A 22,914-nucleotide genomic window follows, 5' to 3' on the forward strand; every position below is an offset into this window, starting at 1 on the left:
GTTCACTCAAAAAGCAAAGTATCTTTCCCAATGTTGTTATGATAAACCAAACATGCCATAATGGAATCAGAATTGTAAAGTTTTTCTCTTCCATGTACTGCAATAGTAAAAAACTATGTTAAATTGGGAGAATTGGAAAGCAAACAATCTTGGCTCTTGTCAGTCTTATTTTTTGGTCCAGCTAAAACCAAGCTCTTGCTCCACAGACCACAATCATCTGCTGGGCAATTACTAGAAGAAGGCTTAAAACTGTAAACCAGTGTGTTTTATTCTGCAGCTCAGAACCATCTCTCAAGGATCTCTCAGCCATTCTCAAGAATGTAACTACCAAAAAGAATATTTGTCTCCAAGAGGCTATGGGAGGAAAGACTCCTAACTTTGATAATCACCAGTCAATAAACACAACAGGCCTAGTCTCATTTACACTAACCGTCCCTTTGTATATTTCACTTCTATGACTCTACTGAGCCACTGTGCTGTCTTTTGTTTTTTAAAAAAAATTACTAATCCTAGATGCCATGGCATTGAACTATATATTAGTCTCCAACTAGCTTTGCTGTAGAAAATGTCTCTTAAATATTGGTTTTGATGTTCGTATTTGCCTGGGCAATTTTCAAGGCCTTCATTATCTCTTTTGCTGAAACCACTAATTTTTTTTGACAGTTGTGGGGCCTGAACTCTAGGCCTGGATGTTGTGCCTCAGCTCTTCAGCTCAAGGCTAGTGCTCTACCACTGAGCCACATTCTCAGTCCTTGAAACCACTAATTCTTGCTTGATATGGTGGTGTACACTTTTGATCAATGTACTTGGGAGTCTGAAGCTGTAGGATTTGAGGCTCAAGGTTAGCCTGGGCTACATAATGAAACCATCTCAGAAAAGCAACAAGAGAAAGCCAGGCATGACAGCCCCTGTCTATAAATCTAGCTACTCCAAGGGTAAGTAGAGATCAGGAAGACATTGGTTCAAGGAGCTCTAGGTAAAATGTTAATGAGACCTTATCTCAACAAATAAATCTAGGTATAGTGATGAATATCTGTAATGCCAGCTACCGGAAGGCATGGGAAGAAGGATCATAGTCTGTGTCCAGTTCCAGACAAAAATTAGAAATCTTATGATGTAAAAGTTAACCAAAAGGGATGTGGCTCAAGTGGTAGAGTACCTGTCTAGCAAGTGTTGGCCTAGAGTTCAATCTCTATCAACAACAAAAAAGGGAGGAAAGAAGGGGAAACTGGGAGAAAGGAGAGAGAGGGGGAGGGAGAGAAAGATTGAGAGAGATGGAGGGGGAGAGAGAGGCTCTTCACTTGGGCCTACAGGTGTCTACTAGGTGACCTTTTGATATCAGGAAGTTGAAATCTCCAACATGTTATCATGCTTGCACTGTCATTTCTTGGACATGTATATCAGCCATAAGGATTGACTATGAATGCACAGACTACCAATTACTTCACTTCAATTACCTTTACCCATGCCTTAAATACCGTGCTTCTTTATTCCATAAATATCCCCAAGCAATGTCAAGGAGGCAGATCTGAGACTTGGGTATCCCACCACTATATTTCAAATTCTGTGCATTGAGACCTAGTAGCCTTCCCTCTGCCTTGAACTCCAACCTGGATAACTTCATTGTAGGGTCCTTTTCAGAACTGATGAGAGAAAATAGCTCACCTGGAAGGGGTAAGGGAACCTTTCAATGATTGAAATTTGCTCCATTTCACTGGACTCTTCACCTCTTCTCTGTAATGAAAGAAGAAAGGGTTATCCTACTGATGCCTTGTTGTTTTCTGAACTTCTTTATTTATTGAAGGCTTTCTACAGCAGATTCAGAAGACTTTGCTGAACATACAGTGTTAATTCCTAGTGGTGACTAACTTCCCACAGCCTGGTAGGGACCATGTACATAGGATCCAGCACTTAAGAATGGCTGCAGACCTTTCAAATTACTAAGAAAAGCAAATTTTCTCAATAATTCATGTTGGGACAAACATTGAACTACTAATATTAGAAGGAGAAGAATGCAATAGATATTTTATACCATATATCAAAGTAAAATCCAATCAAAAACCTAATTTTTATAAAAATGAAAATATGAGCTGGGCACTGATGGCTCATGCCTGTAATCCTAGCTACTCAGGCGGCTGAGATCTGAGGATCATGGTTCAAACCCAGCCCAGGCAGGAAAGTCTGTGAGACTCTCATCTCCAATTAACCATCAGAAAACCAGAAGTGGCACTGTGGCTTAATGGTAGAGTGCTCAGCTTACCATGGGATGAAAAGCTGAGGGACAGCACCTAGGCCCAGAGTTCAAGCCCTATGACTGACCAAAAAAAAAATAATGTGGCTATGAATGATCAAGAGCAAATATAAATGCCCTTATGTGATGTTGTGGGAAGCAAGGGCTTTCTAGTATAATTTTAAAGATCAGAACTATTAAGAACAAGATGAACTAACTAAATTTTAAAACCCTATATGGCAAAGTAAAAAAAAACTATGTTTTATTTAATTTTTTACATTTTAGTTTTTATTTTTTCAAAGAAAAGCAATAAACTGGACAAATATTTTAATATATTACCTTAAGAGCTCTTTGAAACTACTAGACATATAATAAGTATCTTGATAGAAAATTGGGCCACAGATTGGGAATGTGGCTTAGTGGTAGAGTGCTTGCCTAGCATGCATGAAGCCCTGTGTTACATTCCTTATTACAGAAAATGGGCCAAAAAGATTAACTGAAAGTCCACAATTGAAAATACAAGGGCTTGCCTAACAAGCATGAGTTTCTGAGTTCAATCTCCAGTACTGCAAAGAAAGGAAAGGAGGAGAGGAAGTGGGAGAGGGAGAGGGAGAGGGAAAGGAAAAAGAAGAGAGGAGGGGTGGGGAGGGGAGGGGAGGGGAGAAAAGAAGAAAATACATGTGAGCAATGGACACATAATCATCCACCCTTGAGTTAAGGACACTAAAATAAATCAGAATGAAATAGTATTTTACTTCACTGTCAAATTAAGTAAAACCTAAACTATCCAGAATACTGGATAAAGAATATAGAGAAACAAATATTCTCCTACATAGTTTGCAGAAGTATATGAAAATCCAATCTCACTACTAAAAAGCTAAAATAGAATAAAAAATAAAATTCAAAGCACCGAAATTTCATAAATAGAAAAACAAAATTCTACTTCCAACTTCTAAGAAAAGAGTATAAAAAGTATACAAATAAGGTGTGATGGCATATGCATGTAATCTCAGCACTCTGGAGGCAAGGACAGGAGGATCTCATGTTTGCGCTAATACAAGGAAAAATCTTGTCTCAAAAAAAAGTAAAGGAAGGTTACAAAGTAAGATGAATAGTATGGTATGATTGTGGGTTCTAATTATGTACCACATATATGAGTGCAAGTGTATGGATTGCTGTAGATAAAAGCATCTGAAAATCTGTATATACCATCATGCCAATAGTTGTTTTGACTACATAATTACACTATGCATAATTTTTTTATTTTTTAGCTTTTATATATTCTCCAGAATTTCTATAGTGCATTAGTCTTTCGTTTCCCATAGGGTCATCTTGCATTACTATTATGATCAGGAAAAATGAAAAGTTCTGTATTTGAAAACACCAAATCAGCCAGGTACTGTTGGTTCATGCCTATAATCTTAGCTACTCAGGAAGCTGAGATCTGAGGATTGTGGCTCAAAGCCAGCCTAGGCAGGAAAGTCTGTAAGACTCTTATCTCCAATTAACTACTGGAAAACTAGAAGTGGGACTGTGGCTGAAGGTGGTAGAATGCTAGCCTTTAGCAAAAGAGTTCAGGGACAGTGCACAGGCCCTGAGGTCAAGCCCAATGACTGACAAAAAATAAATTAATAATAAAGTATAAAATCAAAAGCCAGTAGGTGTCACACTGGAAAAGCTCCAAGATGTGAAAGAACACACAATGAGATATTAAAGAACCTTATGTGCCATAGCCAGTAGCTCACGCCAGAAATCCTAGTTACTCGGGAAGCTGAGATCTAGAGGATCACAGTTCAAAGCCAGTCTAAGCAGAAAAGTCTGTAAGACTATTTCAATTAACAAGCAAAAAGCTGGAAGTCGAGGTGTAGCTCAAGTGGTAGAGCACTAGCTATGGGGAAGCCTAGGGAGAGTGTAAGGTCTAGTGTTCAAGCCCCAGTACCAACACAACAATAAAACAACAACAACAAAAAAAACAAAAACAAAAAAAAACATCTCATGTGACTCTAGGATCTTGACATAGAGACTTAACTCAAGTGTGAAATTCTGATCTTGGTAACTGAAGGATGAAAACCCACCCACTCTGCTCAGTTTGAAAACCTGATGTGGCAATGATTTGTGATTGGTTATTAAGCATTTCACGTTAAGTGAGTTGTCTGTTCTGCAGCTGGAGGAAAGAAACTGAGACTCAGTATAAATAAGCCATAGTATAATGAAGACATTTATATATTTATATGTGACTGTATTCCTCATTGCACAGCATTACCAGTTTACTTACAGAAAATTGAAAAGTTTCAAGTTTCTCAGAATCTGTAGCCCTCCCTCTCTGACATTAGTCTCTTCTTACCGGAATCTGTCTTTCTGGTGGAGGATTTTTTTCAGGAACCACTGTTTCAACACAAGTGATCTTCTCAACATCTATTGAACCCTTCTTACTGCCTCTTCTCTGAGAAAGAGAATGAGGGGAAAATGGAGACAGATTAAGAACAATTAAACTTTTTATCTAATCATTCATAATGATGAGGATGTCACCATAGTCTATATCTTATCTTTTTTTTTGGGGGGGGGGGGGTCCGGTCGTGGGGCCTGAACTCTGGGCCTGGGTGCTGTTCCTCAGCTCTTCAGCTCAAGGCTAGCGCTCTACCACTTGAGCCACAGCACCACTTCCGGCTTTTTTCTTTTTGCTTATGTGGTGCTGAGGAATCAAACCCAGGACCTCAGGCATGCAAGGCAAGCGCTCTACCACTGAGCCACCTTCCCAGCCCCACCAGTCTATATCAAGACCTATATTGAAAAGGAACAGTCTTCAAGATCCATTAATCTAATCATCTTTAACTACCAAATGGAGGGCAATCTCTGTGGGAAAGTAATGTCAAAATAAATTTTAAAAGGATTTTTTTCCTTGTCAGATGGCATAGATCTTCTCCTATTCTGTAGGCTGTCTTTTTAGCTTAGTGACTATGCCCTTTACTGGGCAGAAAGGTTTTAGCTTGTCCATTCTCTCTCCAATTTGCTGAGCCCCTAGAACTCTTCTCAGAAAGTTCTGCCTACCCACATACTGTAATGTTTCTCCTATCTCCTTCCTCTGGTACTTGCAAGGTTTCAGTTTGAAGTCATTGGTCAATTTTAGATTGATATTAGTACAAGGTGACAGACAGGGATTGGGGTGGGAAAGATGGGGAAGAACAATGGAAGGGGTGACAGGGATCAAAATACATTGTGCTGTGGCTCATGCCTGTAATCTCTACTCTGGAGGCTGAAATCTGAGGATTGTGATGTGAAGCCAGCCTTGTTAGGGAAATCTGTGAGATTCTTATCTCCAATTAACCACTAAAAAGCCAAAAGTGAAGTGTGGCTCAAGAAGTTATTCTACTACTGCAACCTTGAGTGAAAAAGCAAGGGACGGTACCCAGGCCTTGAGTTCAAGCCCAAGTATTGGCAGGCACACACACACACACACACACACACACACACACACACACACACACACACACACACACACACACACACCACAAAGATGCATTGTAGCACTGTAACTCATAAACTGATACAGGTACAACTACTTAAAGGTAATAATCAAAATAATAATAAACCTCATAGGTTAGTGGAGAAGACAGACAGGTTTAAACAAATAAACATACATTTACAATTCTGCAATAAAAATGGTGCTTTCCAACTCTTGGATTTCATTTGCAACAAACATTTAATAAGTACTCACCAATTGCAAGATTCCATGACAAGAATTCCCCCATGGCTTCTTAGCACCTTTGAATTTTTGCCCCAGCACAGCTGTAACAAGTTCTAAACTAGGAAGTATTTTGTTGACTGTAATGTACGTGGGTCTATTCTACTTCTGTCCCTTCCCCTATGATGGACACCTATCTCTTTCTGAAAGGCCTAAAGGCCAAGTCCTTGAAATATTCAGATTCAATCTTCATAGCTGAAAAACTTACCCCACGTTCAAAGTCATACTCATAGTAGGAAAGTTTGTGCACAGTCAGGAGAAAGAGGCGTTTCTTGAAGTTCAAAGGTGATGTTTTCTTTTTTTGCTGGGAGCGTTTCAGAAAGATGCTCTCCAGTATTACTGTGGCCATTGTTTCTTTGTTCTGGAGTTCACACGTGTGCTGTAGATAAGGAAAGTTCTTAAGGTTCCAACACATTGATCCCCATCCTTCCTGGCTCCCCATCAGCCTTGGTATCTATTTCAGTTGAAATAAAAATGTGCAATGCTAGCAATGTTCGAGGTTCAAAGCCAGCCTGAGTAAGAAAGTCCACAAAATTCTTATTGCCAATTAAACCTCAAAAAGCCAGAAGTACAGCTGTGGTTCAGGCTATAAAGTGTCAGATTTGAGTGAAAAAGCTAAGAGGCAACTCTCAGGCTCTGAGTTCAAGCCGTAGAACTTCCACACAAAAAAGAAAGGAAAATGTAAAGTGTTATAATAATGGGACACTTCTGTTCCCATCACTAAAAAAAACTCCAAAAACAAAAAACAAAAACAAAAAAACACAGTTCATTTAGCATTTCAAGCTGGACTCTGGAACACCTATTAGCCTGTAATCCTAGCTACTCAGGAGGCGGAGATCTAAGGATCTCAGATTTTCTCCCCAGGCAGAAAAGTCCAAGAGACTTTTATCACCAATAAACTACTCAGAAAACGCCAGAAGTGGTGCTGTGGCTCAAGAGGTAGAGTGCTAATCTTGAACATAAACAGGCTCAAAGACAGCACCCAGGCCCTGAGCACCCAGGCCCTGAGCACCAGGACCAACAAAAAATAAAAATAGAGTTTTAGTATTATAACATTGTATCTCTTTGTTACACTACAAATGCAAGGGTTTTTACATAGCTAACCTTTTGAGCCTCTTAGCTCTGTATGGGGAGAATTCAGAAAGAGGAAGCTTATTAAGAAGAGTTTAGCATACAAACTGCACTATACCAACCAATTAATATTAATAGCACTTGTGGCTTTTATCGCTGGCTCTTATCTTTGCTATGATCAGGTAAAACACTGTTAAGGACACTACCAGAGTAAAACTCAGTAAGAGATATGGGGGGAGGGTGTGTGTGTGTGTGTGTGTGTGTGTGTGCGCGTGTGTGTGTGTGTGTGCGCGTGCGCGCGCACACACACGCGCGCGCGCACACACACATGCCTGCCAGAACTGGGGTTTGAACTCAGCACCTTGAGTTTGTTTAGCTTTTTCACTCAAGGCTGACATTCTACCAAATAAGCCACACATCCATATACTCATTAATTTGAGATAAGAATCTCGAATTTTTATGCCCAGATTTGACTTCGAACCAGATATCCTCACCTTGTGAGTAGCTAGGATTACAGGTGTGAGCCACTGGTGCCTGGCTTTGGGAAGAGTCTATGAGATCTTAAAACTAATCAACTACTTAGTCAGAATGTCCAAGAAGCAGTATTTTCATTTAATTCTTCTTTAAAATACTACTGAATAGGCCAGCAAGATTCTGGTCATATCCTTTCTCTTTATAGGATGATTGAAACAAAATCCTGTTTCAGTGCCATCTACTTACCAGGCATTTTATGTACTCTGTGTGTGCGTGCACTGATAATCAAGTCCAAAGCTTTGCACATGCTAGACAAGCAGTTTCCCACTAGAAAATATCCCCAGGCTGTCAGGCATTTTATATTCATTATTTTTGACAATGGATGAGAAAAACAAGACTCTTAGAAGCTTCATCCATCTATATAATCTTTGCTATTTCATCATCTATGACCCCTTGCTCTTTCGGGTACAGTTCCTCACCTCCCAGACGGTTTTGTTTTGGTTTGATTTGGCTTTCACCTTCGACAGGGTATAATGCCAGCCACTTTAATACCCTGTCATCCCCCGGATGGCTATCATCAAAGAGAAGTTGACACAGACTTCTATGAATGTTCTGTGAAAGGAAATGGTGAGTACAAAGGATAAGGCAGAATTCAGAACCCAGGGACACTTCTGCCTATTCCTCTAGGCCTCAGGGTGATCTGCCTAAAATGTCAACTGTTCTTTTTCTTTTAAGGAAAACACTTTTCTCAATCTTGCCATCTTTGCTTATATTTTCCTTCTTTAAATCCTCTACAGGAGACTGTCTCACTGATTGATTCCTAGAACACTTTTGCACTTTTTTTTGGGGGGGCGGGGAGTTCCGGTCGTGGGGCCTGAACTCTGGGCCTGGGCGCTGTCCCTCAGCTCTTCAGCTCAAGGCTAGCGCTCTACCACTTGAGCCACAGCGCCACTTCCAGCTTTTTTCTTTTTGTTTATGTGGTGCTGAGGAATCGAACCCAGGGCCTCATGCATGCAAGGCAAGCGCTCTACCACTGAGCCATCTTCCCAGTCCCCACTTTTGCATTTTTTTCAGGATATGTACAGTTAATAAAATAAAATCACAGTATTTGGGTAGAACCTGTATTTCTTTCTTTCCCTCTCTCTCTCTCTCTCTGTCTCCCACTGTCTCTCCCTATCTGTCTCTGTCTCTCTCTCTGTCTCTGTCTGTCTCCCTCTGTGTCTCTGTCTGTCTCTCTTTCTGTCTCTGTCTGTCTCTCTCTGTGTCCGTCTCTGTCTGTCTCTCTCTGTCTCCGTCTGTCTCTGTCTCTCTCTGTCTCTCTTTCTCTCTCTGTCTGTCTCTTTTTCTCTGTCTGTCTCCCTTTCTCTCTCTGTCTCTCTGTCTGTCTCTCTGTCTCTCTGACTCTCTGTCTCTCTCTCTCTCTCGGGTTATTCTTGCTTTCTGAGACTATAAAATTATAAAATTTTGCATCTTTTTTTTAAGTACTTGAGCCTCAAACCAAGTCCTTTTTTTTTTGCTTTTGATATTTTTTAATTGATTCATTTTTTGCCAAAGCAAGTCTGAATTGTGATCCTCCTATTTATGTCTCCTGTGTAGCTGGGATCACAAATGTGTGCCACCATACTGAGCTTATTAGGTGACCAGGAAGCCTCACTACATTTTTCCTGAGCTGTCCGTGAACCAGGACCCTTCCCATCAATACTTACCAACCATCTGGGATTATAGGAAAGAGCCACTACACCAGGCCACAGTATTCTTTTCTTTTTTGAGACACAGTCTCATTTTTTAGCCCAGGCTGGCTTGGAACTCAATATGTAGGCCAGGAAGGCATTAAACACAAGATCCTTATGCCTCAGCCACCTGAGTTCTGGGATTGCAAGTGTGAAGCACTTCATTGGCATACCTTATTGTATACAATAGAATATTTCAATAGCATGAAGATAATATTCCACCTTTGGAATTGCTACTGAGTTCAGAATCCAACATTGTGCCATTATTGCATCAGGGGTCTTTTAGAAATAAAATGCTATCCATTGAGGCAAAATATCCCTGTGTACTATATAATCTTACTTCCCTAACTCCTTAGGGTTTATCAATATCATGAATTTAGTTGTCATACCTAGGCAAGTCTTATGTTATTACTACATATGTAAGTATCCATCAAAGATATGCAGTGTAGTTTACTTGTTTAATTTTTTTCCACTAGTGAGGTTTAAATCATGGCCCTTTTGTTTGTTAGGCAGACATGTTACTGTTGAGCCACCCATCTAGCCCTTTTTTGCATTAGTTGTTTGCAAGATAGGGTCTTGCTTCCTGTCCAGGGACACACATGACCATGATCCACCTATTTTTTACTTCCCATTGTAGCTGAAGTAACATGCCCAGATTCTGTTGATACAGAATCTCCCAGAATTTTTTTTTTTTTTGTCAAGGGCTGGCCTGAAACTGCAACCTTTCTCATCTTAGCCTCCCATAGATATATGATGACAAGCACATGGTAACCATTCCATGCTATCAATTGAAAGGGGGTTTTGCATGTATGTCTGTGGTGGTCTCAAACTGCTTTCTCATCCTCTTGAGCAACTACAGTTATAAACATGAGCAACAGACACCAAGGCTCATGTTAAAAATTTTAAAGTGGTATATATTCCTAGCCTTTTATTCCTTTTATTCTTTTTTGCCAGTCCTGGGCTTGAACTCACGGTCTGGGCACTGTCCCTGAACTTCTTTTGCTCAAGACTAGTACTCTACCACTTGAGCCAAGCACCACTTCCAGCTTTTTCTGTTTATGTGGGACTGAGGAACTGAATCCAGGGCTTCATGCATGCTAGGCAGGCACTCTACCACTAAGCAACAATACCAGTTCCACCTTTTATTCTTTTTTTTGTTGTTGTTGGTTTTGGGGCCTGAACTCTGGGCCTGGGCACTGCCCCTGAGCTCTTCAGGTCAAGGCTAGTGCTCTACCACTTGAGCCACAGAACCACTTCCAGCTTTTTCTACTTACGTGGTGCTGAGGAATCGAACCCAGGGCACTCTACCACTGAGCCACCTTCCCAGCCCCCACCTTTCATTCTTAATGTAATGTTTTATGATTTTTTTAACTTTGGTATCTCTAGTTTGTATGTCTTAATTCACTTTAGACACATAAAATATTCTATCTGAGAAATATAGTCCAATTTGTGCATTCTATTTTTGTGCTTATATATGCTAGTCCTAGAGTTTGAACTCAGGGCCTGGGCACTATACCTGAGCTTTTTTGCTCAAGGCTAGCCCTGGCTAGCCATGGCTCCACTTCCAGCTTTTTGGTGGTTTATTTGAGACAAGAATCTCACAGACTTTACTGCCTGGGCTAGCGTCAAACTATGATCCTCAGATCTCAGCCTTCTGAGTAGTTAGGATTATAGGTGTGAGCCACTGGTGCTTGGCTCCACTCTATTATTGATGGAAATATAAGTTGTTTTTTTAACAAGTTATATACCATGTTTCTATGAATATTCTTTTTTTTTATTTTTATTTTTTTGGGTCCGGTCGTGGGGCCTGAACTCTGGGCCTGGGGCGCTGTCCCTCAGCTCTTCAGCTCAAGGCTAGCACTCTACCACTTGAGCTACAGCGCCACTTCTGGCTTTTTTCTTTTTTCTTATGTGGTGCTGAGGAATCGAACCCAGGGCCTCAGGCATGCAAGGCAAGTGCTCTACCACTGAGCCACTTCCCAACCCCCCCCCCTTTTTTTTTTTGTCAGTCATGGGTCTTCAACTCTGGGCCTGGGTGCTATCCCTACGTTCTTCATTTTTTTTTTTTTTTTGGGTCCGGTTGTGGGGTCTGAACTCTGGGCCTGGGCACTGTCCCTCAGCTCTCAGCTCAAGGCTAGCGCTCTACCACTTGAGCCACAGTGCCACTTCTGGCTTTTTTCTTTTTGCTTATGTGATGCTGAGTAATCGAACCCAGGGCCTCATGCATGCAAGGCAAGCGCTCTACCACTGAGCAACCTTCCCAGCCCCCCCATGTTCTTCTTGCTCAAGACTAGTACTCTATCTTTTTGAGCCACAGTGTCACTTCTGGTTTTCTGGTGGTTAATTGGAGGTAAAGGTCTCACAGACTTTCTTGCCTGGACTGACTTTGAACCCTAATCCTCAGATCTCAGCCTCCTGAGTAGTAGCATGAGCCATCAGTGTTTGGCTTTCCATGAATATTGTTGTACATGTGATCATAGTTTTTACTTTCAGAATGAATTTTCAGTTACTTAGGCAAAGTTGCAGCTTATTTCTTTTATGCACTTTGTATAACACAAAGTTCCTTGTTCTTCTTTCTAGTCCTATCTTTTGATGGTACAGTATGAAATGTGGTAGAATTATCAAATTGCCTTTAGACATAGACTGTAACTTATGTGTTAAATTTGGTCTACCCAAAATCTTTTCAGTCCCCCAAATCACCCCACTGTTCTGAGATTTTTATTGAGAACTCTTTAGAAGCAAAAGTTTTTACAATATCATAACAAAACAGGCTCATACTTTTAAACACAGATACTTGGGAGATAAACAGGAGATTGTGGTTTAAGGCCAACTCAAGCAAAAAATTAGCAAGATCATATCTCAAACAGCAATCTAGAAGTGGTGGGGCAGGCTGTAATCATCAGTTACTCAGGAGACATAGATAAGGGGATCCTAGTTTGAGGCTGGCTCTTGGCAAAATCACAAAACACTGCCTGAAAACTAAAGTAAAACTAAAGTAAAAAAGAAAAGATTAGAGGTGTGGTTCAAGTGGTCGAGAATTTGCCTAGTAAGGGAGAAGCCCTGTGTGCTCCAGTACTACCACCAAAACAAAAACAACATAATCACTGGGCGCTGGTGGCTCATGCCTGTAATCCTAGCTACTCAGGAAGCTGAGATCTGAGGATCAAGGTGGAAAGCCAATCCAGGCAGGAAAAGCCATGAGACTCTTATCTCCAATAAACCACTAGAAAACCGGAAGTGTTACTATGGCTCAAGTGGTAGAGCACTTGCCTTAAGCTGAAGAGCTCTGGGATAACGCCCAGGCCCAGAGTTCAAGTACCATGACTAACACACACACACAAAAATCCATTAACAATTACAGCCATAAAGCAGTCCAATTAATTAAGTTCCCCAAAAGCTCTATTTGGGCTCCACTGAAACCTAATGACTTATAAGCTTCACTGTCAGAGCTATGGGTAACCAAATTGTGAAGAAGACATCCAGCCAAAAACGGTTTTCTGGCTGCATGCTATTAGGAAAATTCTTACCTTCCATTGTCCTTTCCAAAAGATTTAAGGATTCTGGTTCTTTCTGTAGTATTTTATGTGATGTGTATTTTACATTTCTAGTCTGTAATTTTGGAAATGTCTAAGTCTGTATGGCTCATTGTCTCTTCTGCTATGCATAAGAGATAATATATTCTACAATATTACAATTTACAATATTGCAAGACCTAGATCCTCAATCTATCCTCAAGTCTATTGTTGGTAGAAAGACTTTCAGTATTGTGCTTCTGCCCTAAAGGTAACTGCTATGGTTTCCATCCTGTGAACCTCTTTGGTTTTTTTTCAATTTAATTCTTGCTTTCCTTGGTTTAGACATTTATTTTTCCTCTATTATCAAATGACACATATTCAGACTCCCAAGTACAAATGGATCACAAATATGCACCACCATACCCAGCAAGAATTAGTGGTCTCAACAAAACAGATAGTCAAGACCCTGAAAATAGCCTAGGCAACCAGGAAGATCAAAACTCATATCTCAGAGGTGTTATCTACGCAAAGCTAATAGCAGACTAATATGTAGCTTAGTACCATGGTGTCTAGTATGAATAATTACTTGTTTGAACTTTAACTTCTCTTGATTTCAAATTAGGTGAGTTGTTAGACTCTAGTTTAATTTCATTTTATGGAGGCAGGCCAGTGAGACAAGCTTTTCCTCTAGGTACAAATAGCCAATATGGCCCTAAAGGCATCTGGTTAGGACTTTCAAAGGGTGAGGAGGAAAGCATGGGAGTAAAGGTTTATAAAGTTCTCAAACTGTCCTCAGTCACTGCACATAAATCTCCACAGAAACTGAAAGTCACACGTGGCCCAATTGTTTCAGGGTCCTCAGAGAAGTTCTCCCTTCCCCTCCCCCACTGATAGCTCATGCATAACAAAGTAGCTTTGGAGAAAAACAGGTCAAGGTCTCTTCTCTAACTTCTTATTGAGCCCTGCCACACAAAATTCTCACTCTCCCTTGTTCTCAAATCGCAATGCTGAGGAGGGAAAGGTAGCAGGAATAGGACCACTCTTTGGAAAACATCCAAACTCTGGTTTTCAAAAACAGTATCTTCCCCATATACCTGAGTGACTTCCTGGTGTGGTCTAATCCACTGAAAGGAAACTTGAAATTTGTGCAAATGGAAATAACAAATCATAATGATAATGTAAAACTGTACCAACGCTCTAGAAGTAGATGAAAAGTTATACTAGTTCTTCCTATAGGAGGTTACAAAGGATTCCAAACAAAAAGATCAACAGACACAGGCAACAAGAATTTCGACTTTGACACAAGAAAATAGTTTTTGTTAGTCTGAGAATAAAAGAAGTCAAAATAAAGCAGATAGGACAAGCTCTAAGGGATATTGTTTTCAGGGTAACCTTTAAGTTTCCATGAGTATTTGTATTTTGTGGTTTATTTAGTAAGTATTGTTTTGTTTTGTTCAAATAAACAGTGTAGAGGCTGTAGCTCTCTTACTTCAGGAACTTGGAGTGTAAAATTAGGGAATGAACAGAACTAATACACAACTAACAGCAAAGAGATCCCTGAGCATGTGGACCTTTCCCTAGGCTCTTGGCTTTAAGGTTACCCTGTCTCTGAAATGCAAGACATGGATAGGTTTTCAGCTTTGAAAAGCAGCAGGGAAATTAGGATGTCAGGTAGAGATCTGGCAACTCATACAAGAATGAATGTCTTGAGGGGCCAGCAAACCCTTTCATTTTAGTTTAAATGTCATAGCAGTTGCTCTAGGTAGGCCTAGGGGGACACTGGCAGATCTTAGGTTCAATGAAAATAATAAATGCTGTGGAATAGCTCTTACTATTCCCAAGCCCAGTTTTAACTGCTTTACATTTATTTATACATTCATTGTTTGCAATCCCTATGGGAAAGGTACTGGGTAAGTTGGAAGGGGAAAGAGAAATGGGAAAAGAACCAGAGGAGAAAGTGTCAAGAAAAATTAAATGCAAGTCAAAAACTATTTGTTAAATGCTGATTCTGTCAGGGGATATGGTAATTCAAAAAAGGAAGGTATAAAGAAGAGAGGATGCTAGTAGCAAAAGGAAGAGGAAGAACAGAAGGAATAGGGAGAAGAGAAAACAAGGGAGGAGAAATAATAAAGATGTGAAAAGCTAGCCATATACATGATAGGCAGCGGCAAGACAAAAAACCTTCACCACAACCTCAGGAGTTGGACACACTGTCTGGGCTGAGGCAGAGACTGCTTTCTTTTGGCTTAGCCTCTTACCCACTGTTACCACGAGGTTGGCACAGACTCTACACAATCTATTCAATAAGCCAGCTGTGATCCCAGCAATATTTGGCCTGATACCAGGGCAGTTAGCTTACACTGTGGTCTAGCCAGGGTGTTTCCCTACTTCAAATTGCCCTTTGTGACATGTGAGCTTTTACTGTTTTCTCAAATAAGTGACCTTCTAGAATTCCTTCTTCATTGATACAAGTACACATTTTGAGTCTTGAGGCAATATTGGACCAAAGGATATGTCCTCTTGCCACCTGCAGTATTTTTTTCCACAAAGTTGTGCAGAGGTCCCTTTCTAACATTTGCCATATGTTCAGATGATCACCTCAAGCATTTTTTCTCTTCTTGTTCCCCTCAACCCCCTTCTCAGAACAGACCCTTGCGGCCCCTCTGATCACCTACACTGATGACATTCCCATTCCCAGTCATCCTCCTCTGCCAGAAGATAGGCAGCAACAAACATGCTTTCTCCATGCCCTTTGGGGGTGGGGGAGTCCCCCCCCAAAAGTACTTGCTGCTGCTGCCCAGCACCTGTCTTCCCCATACCCACCTCAGTCCTGAATTAATTCAGGTAGCTTTCCAGATGCATTGAATTGACACAACTTGGAAATTCAGACTTGATCTCCGAAGACACCGGCCGTGGGGACATAGTCTTACAATCCAGAGAGGAAGGACAGTCTGAGCAAACCCCACCCTTTCATAGCCACTCAGTTCCCCTTTTTTGTTTCCTGACTTAAACCAATGTCTTTTTTCTTCTTAGCAATATGGTATCTGGTTCCTTGCTGCTGTCCCTATCCACCCCCCACCCCAGCTGTCTCCGCCCTTCATTTGCTTGGGACCTCTCACACAACTATCTTGGGTCTAGTTCTGAAAGAACCTTTCTTTGCATTACTGGAGCCAATGAGACTCTGAACAAAGCTAGGTTGAGCAGACAGGTTGTCAGGCTACCTCCTCTGAGATAAAGAGAGAACATACCTAAGTGGCGGTCAGCATGGTCAGCATAGATAGAAAAAATGTAAGGGAAAGAGGAAAGATGCCCAATCTGCTGGAGTTTGAACTAAAGGATTGCCAAAGGAAAGTTTATTTAGAGTCTCCTATCCACTGAATTGGAGAAGTCTCAGGACTGCACATTTAAACTTGAAGGACAGACAGTACTGATACAGGGACACTGAAGTATACAGCCTGATGGAGGTGGAGGCAAGACTTCCCTTGCTGAGTCATTTTCTAAGAAAGTAATTTTCTACAGATAAAAATGCCAAAATGCAAGCCCACACAGTCGTATGCTTTTCCCTGTTTTCTGTGAATGCTGATTTTCTCCATTTAAGAATCAATCTCAGGATCCAGACATGGTGACACACACCTGTAATTTCACTCAAGAGGCTGAGGCAGAAAGATCGAGAGAGTTCAAGGCCAGTTTTGCACTCATAGTGAGACCTTGTTTTAAAATAAAAGCTGTGGTAGCTCAAACTTATAATGCCAGCTGTTTGATATTAGAAGATTCTCATGTAAAGGCTAGTCTGGGCGAAAAGTTATCTGAGATCCCTATTTCAAACCACAAGCCTGGTGACCTTCCAGCAATGAGGAGGTATAGGTAAGAGGATTTGAGAAGATTGAGGCCTGAGACTGACCATGGGCAAAAATACAAGACTGTATATTTAAAATAACTAAAGCAAAAAAATAAACGAGGAAGGGACCAGCTGGAATGGAGAATGGGAGATGGTAACAGGGATGAATCTGATAGAAGTACACAATACACACATGTATACACACATATGTATGTATATGCATATATGTAGACATATAAACATATATATATATATATTTGAAAAAAGCATGACAAAATCCACTAAAAACTTAAAAAGTAGAGTTAAAAAACAATATAGATAGTAAATTTAATAAAAGTACAGTATATGTGTGTGTGTAAATACCACAGTGAAGTCTCTTTCGATGATTAATTTATGATAATTCTTTATTGGTTGTGGGGCTTGAACTCTGGGCCTGGGCACTGTCTCTGAGCTCTTCAGCTCAAGGCAAGGGCTCTACCACTTGAGCCATGGCACCACTTCTGGTTTTCTGGTGGTTAATGGAGATAAGAGTCTCATGGAGTTTCCTGCCTGGGCTGGCTTTGAACCGAACTCCTCAGATCTCAGCCTCCTGAGTAGCTAGGATTACAGGCGTGAGCCATCAAAGCCCAGCCTAATTTATGATAATTTTTAAAACTGTTTTACTTGAAGTAAAAATAAAAAGGCTTGGAGGCATGGCTCAAGTGCCTAGGAAGTGAAAGGCCAAGTTCAAACCTCAGTACCAAAATGATTTGATCTCAGAGATGAATTTATACTTTCTCTTAATCATGTAAAGCAATAAACCAGACGAGGTATGTTACTTGAAGCCTCAAAGTGTTTTCCACAGCTTCCTAGCCTATGTTCGAGCAGCAATGATCTCCTAAGGATTTTCCAAGAAAATACAACTAGTATCAGCTGCAAATGTAGACAGTGGCAGAGCCCCTTCTGACTGATTTCCTTTTCCACTTGACTTCTGCCTGAAGGTGCTATATCCTAATATAGAAACAAACACAACTCCCAGGGTCCCAGGAGTCTGTCAGATTATTTTTTTTGGTTGGTCACAGGGCTTGAATCCAGGGCCGAGGCTCAGGACCTGGGCTCTTTGGCTCAGGGCTATTGCTCTACCACTTTGAGCCACAGCATCACTTCTGGCTTTCTGGTAGTTAATGACATCGCCCCATTTGTTAGGAAATGGAAAGACTTGGAAAAAAATTATATTAAGTGAAGTAAGCTAGGCCCAAAGAAATATAGGTCCCATGGTTTCCCTTATGAACAATAACTAGTATATGTCTAGGACAAGCAGGAAATTTCAAAAGCTATGTACATATGACCATATAATATGATGTTAAGCGGCCGGGTGCTGGTGGCTCACGCCTGTAATCCTAGCTACTCAGGAGGCTGAGATTTGAGGATCATGGTTCAAAGCCAGCCTGGGCAGGAGAGACCGTGAGACTCCTATCTCCAATAAACCACCAGAAAACCGGAAGTGGCGCTGTAGCTCAAGTGGTAGAGCGCTCACCTTGAGCTGAAGAGCTGAGGGACAGAGCCCAGGCCCAGAGTTCAAGCCCCATGACCGACAAAAAAAAAAATATATGATGTTAAGCGAAATGAACCCCAAGATAGGGACACAAATGTTTTTTTCTTTCTTGTTATTGTTTTTCACATATTTATAATGTATTATGTAATTTTTTGTTTCTTTTGTATGTTCTTCCCCCACGGTATAACCCCTGTTTTCACTGTATTTGATTCTGGTGCCCTGCATCTTGTACATACATTTTTATAATTTGGGGAGGGGAAGGGAAATAACAAAGTGCTTAAATAAGGATACTGGTTGACCCATTGTAACAATGAGATGTACAAGACACTATGTTGAAAACTAACTTTACAACTTTGGGGGTGGGGAAGGAGGGAGGAGTTGCGGGGGTGGGGAGGAAAGGGATGGTAAGGAAAAAACAAAGGAGGAGGTAACAATGCTCGATAGGAAATGTACTCATTACCTTACTCATGTAACTGTAATCACCCTCTGTACAGTATTTTTACAATATATATATATGAGTGTCATGGATTTTCCTGCCCAGGCTAGCTTTGAACTGCAATCCTTGGATCTCAGCCTCCTAAGTAGCTAGCATTACAGGCGTGAGCTTGGCTATCAGAATTTTTAAGGCAATAGTATGTTCATTTAAGAACATTTACATGATAATGGAGTGATTAACTTTCACATTGGCACAAGGCAAATGGGCACCACATATTGTACACATCTCAACCCACTTTAGTGACAAGTTATCTTCTTTCACAAGTTACCTGAAATAGCAGCTCCCATAATTGCATCATCATTGGCCACTGGCATCCACCTTCCTTCCCCTTCTTCAGCCAGATTTTCCTTGTTGCCACATGTCCTACTACCTTCTGAAAGTCCATCTTGAGATGGAGACTGGGAGTTGATAGGGACACAATTGGAAAACTGGACAATGAGGAGGCCAAGGGAAGAAACAAAGTGAACCGAGGCTCTTCTTCACCCTTTGCCCATGACAACTCCTCTAGCACACTCATCCACATCTATAGGACCTTACCTAATGGTGCAAACAAACGACATCATATTATCTCAAAAGATTCCTAATGTAATGTGAGTTCCTGTTTTGGTGCTACCTGTTCAGCATTTCTATTAATGATCCCTGAGGAATACTGAAAAAGAAACCTAGTTAATCTGTGAGTAGTGCAAGGTGTTGCTACACTGGATGACAAAAGCAGGCAATAATGCCCCAAAGATCCTGATCATCTGATGTGAAAAGGCAAATTCGGCAGAATAAGGATGATGTACCATGATTAGGCCCTAACTTTGAACTTCAAATGGCTCTAGATAAAAGTAGGGTAGCAATAACATTTTTTAGGAATGGTTCTGAGAGTTTTGCTTGTACAAATAAAAAGAAATGTCATATCATAACATAGCTGATGGAAAATCCAGTGATTGTTAGGATTTCTTGTAGAAGTAAAACATTTTGACAGAAGATTGTGAATATGCCATACACTCTGTAAGGCCAGGCCACACCTAGAGACCTATTAAGTTCTCAGTGCCTCACTTTAGGATAAACTAATGAGCAAAGGCCCATCCAAAATACAGACCAGCATTGATATACAGATATTTTTTTTTGATCAGTCGTGGGGCTTTAACTCTAGGCCTGGGTATTGTTCCTCAGCTCTTCAGCTCAAGGTAAGCACTCTACCACAGTGCCACTTCCAGCCTTTTCTGCCTATGTGGTGCTGAGGATTTGAACCCAGGGCCTCATGCATGCAAGACAAGCACTCTACCACTGAGCCACCTTCCCAGCCCCCGATATACAGATTTTTAGTTATAAAGATAAATAAGTTTTGGAAATCTAAGGTATAGCACAGTGGCTATAGTTAATAATACTGTACTGTTTAGATGAAATTTGTTAGAACAGATACATGTCCTCATTACAGATACATACAAAACAATAACTTTGAGTGCTGATTGATGTGCTTATAAATTTGACAATGGTAATCACAGAATATTATGAGCACATTATATATGTTGAAGATATTCAGTGTTCTCCATTAAATATTTTGTATTTTAAACAAAATTTCCACATCCTATCATATGGGGAACTCTAGGAATAAAGCTGATTAGATGAAGAGGGACTATATTTATTGTCTTCATATTTCCATGTTACTAACATTAAAAAAAACAGTCTGCCAGGCACCAGTGGCTTATGCCTGTAATCCCGGCTAATCATGAGGTTGAGATTTGAGGATTGTGGTTCAAAGCCAGCTCCAGGAAGAAATATCTGTGAGACTCTTTTCTTTCTTTCTTTTTTTTTTTTTGGGGGGGGGTCCAGTCATGGGCCTGAACTCTGGGCCTAGGCGCTGTCCCTCAGCTCTTCAGCTCAAGGCTAGCGCTCTACCATTTGAGCCACAGCGCCACTTGCGGCTTTTTTGTTTTTGCTTATGTAGTGCTGAGGAATCAAACCCAGGGCCTCGAGCATGCAAGGCAAGCGCTCTACCACTGAGTCAACTTCCCAGCCCCTGTGAGAATCTTATATCCAATAAATTATTCAGAAAAAGCCAGAAGTGGTGCTGTGACTCAAAGTGGTAAGTGCAAGCCTTGAGCACAAAGAGGCTCATGGACAGTGCCCAGGCCCCGAGTTCAAGCCCTAGGGCCAGCTAAATAGATATTCGATATATAAATAAATAAAACACTGAGAAGCTAATGACATGTCTACAATCTAGCTACTTGGAAGGATAAGATTATAGAGGATCTCAGTTTCAGGCCAGGCCAGGCAGAAAAGTCTGCTAGACTTCACAATAATCAGCAAGAACAGAGGGCTGAAGACATGACTCAAATGGTAGAACACCAGCCTAGCAAGCAAGCTAAGCAATGTGAGGTTCTTACTCAAATCCCTGTACCTCTAATGATAACAATAATAATAAGCCTTTAGAAACTTTCTAAAAGTCAGTCAGATTGCTTTAAATGTCTGCAGAGAGAAAAATACAAGGAGACTTCAGGCAGTATTGGGGGAAATTTTATGAAAAGTAAAAGTGCTTTTACAAGCAGCATGTATGGATGTAATTATCTTATTGAAAAGACCATCAAACAACAAAGAGGGTGACCAGAGAGTTGGCTCTAGACTTATGGTTCAGGACTTTAAGTTCCTTATCCTTTAATCCACCTGCTTCTCCTCTTGCCTCTCAATCCAGTTCTCTGTCCTGCAGATGCACCTGCTTCTTCAGTGTAATACAGTGGATAGATGACAAGATCACATTCCAGCTTCAGAAATAACCCTCTAAGTGGTTACTCAAATTCAGAGTTCCTGATGCCTCAGTTTCCTCCCTTAGTAAGCAGGAATGAAATGCTATATACCTCCTGGGTGTTGTCAGGGTTAAAAGAGGTTACATGAAAAGTAGTTAAAAAATACCTAACATAAGTGCTCCATAATTGTTAACTATTATAATTAGCAGGCCACAATAGCAGTGTTGTATATAATAGTAAAGGAACCCAGGCTCTGGAGTCAGATTACTTGGGCCTGCATCTTCAATCCACTAAATACTGGTGACAATAGAACAAGTTTTTTTTTTAACATCCCACAGACTCATTATCTTTGCAGGTGTAATGGGAACAATAGTACCCCCTGTTTCCTAGAATTACTGTGTGGATTGTATGGGACAATTCATTTTTAAGTTCAACATTCTTCAAACTTTCTCAGCTGGATTGTTACTTTACTTATTCCTACTTGCTAGTTAGGGGTTCTATCATCAGAGCTATGTCCCATAGAAGCTGTAATTGGTCCCTAGCACAAGAGGCTCTTTAATATCTCACTGTTTCACTTCCTGAAACTTCTCAGGGCATAGCAGGTACTGAGATTTGAGCTGATACTTTAAAATACAAAACTTTTGTCAGGTATCAGTGGGTCACACCTGTAATCCTCAGGAGACTGAGATCTATTTGAAGCCATCCAAGGCGGACAAATCTAAGAGCCATGACCCAGGCCTTTTTGCTTTTGTTGTTTGTGGGCTTGAACTCTGGGCTTGGGCACTGCCCTGTGCTCTTCAGCTCAAGGCAAGCGCTCTACCGCTTGAGTTTTTTAGTGGTTTATTGGAGATAAGAGTCTCACAACTTTTCTGCCGGGGCTGGCTTTGAACCATGATCCTCAGATCTCAGCCTCCTGAGTAGCTAGGATTACAGTCGTGAGCCACCAATGCCCAGCTTTGTTGTTGTTGTTTAGCCTGCCCCGGACAGTCTCAGACCATGATCCTCCTCATCTCAGCTTCCAAATTAGCTAGGTTTACAGGCATATTCCACCACCTGGTCTCTGTTAGACTGTCTTTTTTTTTTTTTTTTTGGGTCCGGTCGTGGGGCCTGAACTCTGGGTCTGACCGCTGTCCCTCAGCTCTTCAGCTCAAGGCTAGCGCTCTACCATTTGAGCCACAGCGCCACTTCCTGCTTTTTTCTTTTTTTCTTATGTGGTGCTGAGGAATCGAACCCAGGGCCTCATGCATGCAAGGCAAGCGCTCTACCACTGAGCCACATTCCCAGCCCTGTTAGACTGTCTTGAGATCTAATACATGTCTGCTGTTAGGTACACAAGGAATCTCACTCTTGGTCCACATAGCATAAGTGGACAATTTTCTTTTTTCTTCTTTTTGGCCAGTCCTGGAGCTTGGTTGCTGTCCCTGAGCTTCTCTGTCAAGGCTAGTACTCTTACCATTTGAGCCACAGGACCACTGGTGGCTTTTTCTGTATATGTGGTACTGAGGAATCGAACCCAGGGCTTTGTGCATGCTAGGCAAGCACTCTACCACTA

The 22,914-nt window shown here is 41.0% G+C and overlaps 1 protein-coding gene across 3 annotated transcripts in view; it reads right to left on the reverse strand.

The window, feature by feature from the left end:
* Btk (Bruton tyrosine kinase) overlaps window positions 1-15,777 on the reverse strand; it is a 35,874-nt gene extending 20,097 nt beyond the window's left edge. The window contains exons 1-5 of one of the 3 annotated variants that reach the window (XM_042667393.1): window positions 15,586-15,777; window positions 7,997-8,129; window positions 6,181-6,351; window positions 4,575-4,673; window positions 1,666-1,734 (exon numbers count right to left, since the gene is read on the reverse strand). In XM_042667393.1, coding sequence (XP_042523327.1) covers window positions 1,666-1,734; window positions 4,575-4,673; window positions 6,181-6,321 — 309 coding nt within the window. In that variant the 5' untranslated portion in view covers window positions 6,322-6,351; window positions 7,997-8,129; window positions 15,586-15,777. The remainder of the gene's footprint in view (window positions 1-1,665; window positions 1,735-4,574; window positions 4,674-6,180; window positions 6,352-7,996; window positions 8,130-15,585) is intronic. The other 2 variants (XM_042667394.1, XM_042667392.1) reach the window with 2 other exon arrangements.
* Window positions 15,778-22,914: the final 7,137 nt, after the last annotated feature.

The sequence above is a fragment of the Dipodomys spectabilis genome, unplaced genomic scaffold (assembly GCF_019054845.1).
Source record: "Dipodomys spectabilis isolate Male_0828 unplaced genomic scaffold, ASM1905484v1 ptg000399l, whole genome shotgun sequence".
Lineage (NCBI taxonomy): Eukaryota > Metazoa > Chordata > Mammalia > Rodentia > Heteromyidae > Dipodomys > Dipodomys spectabilis.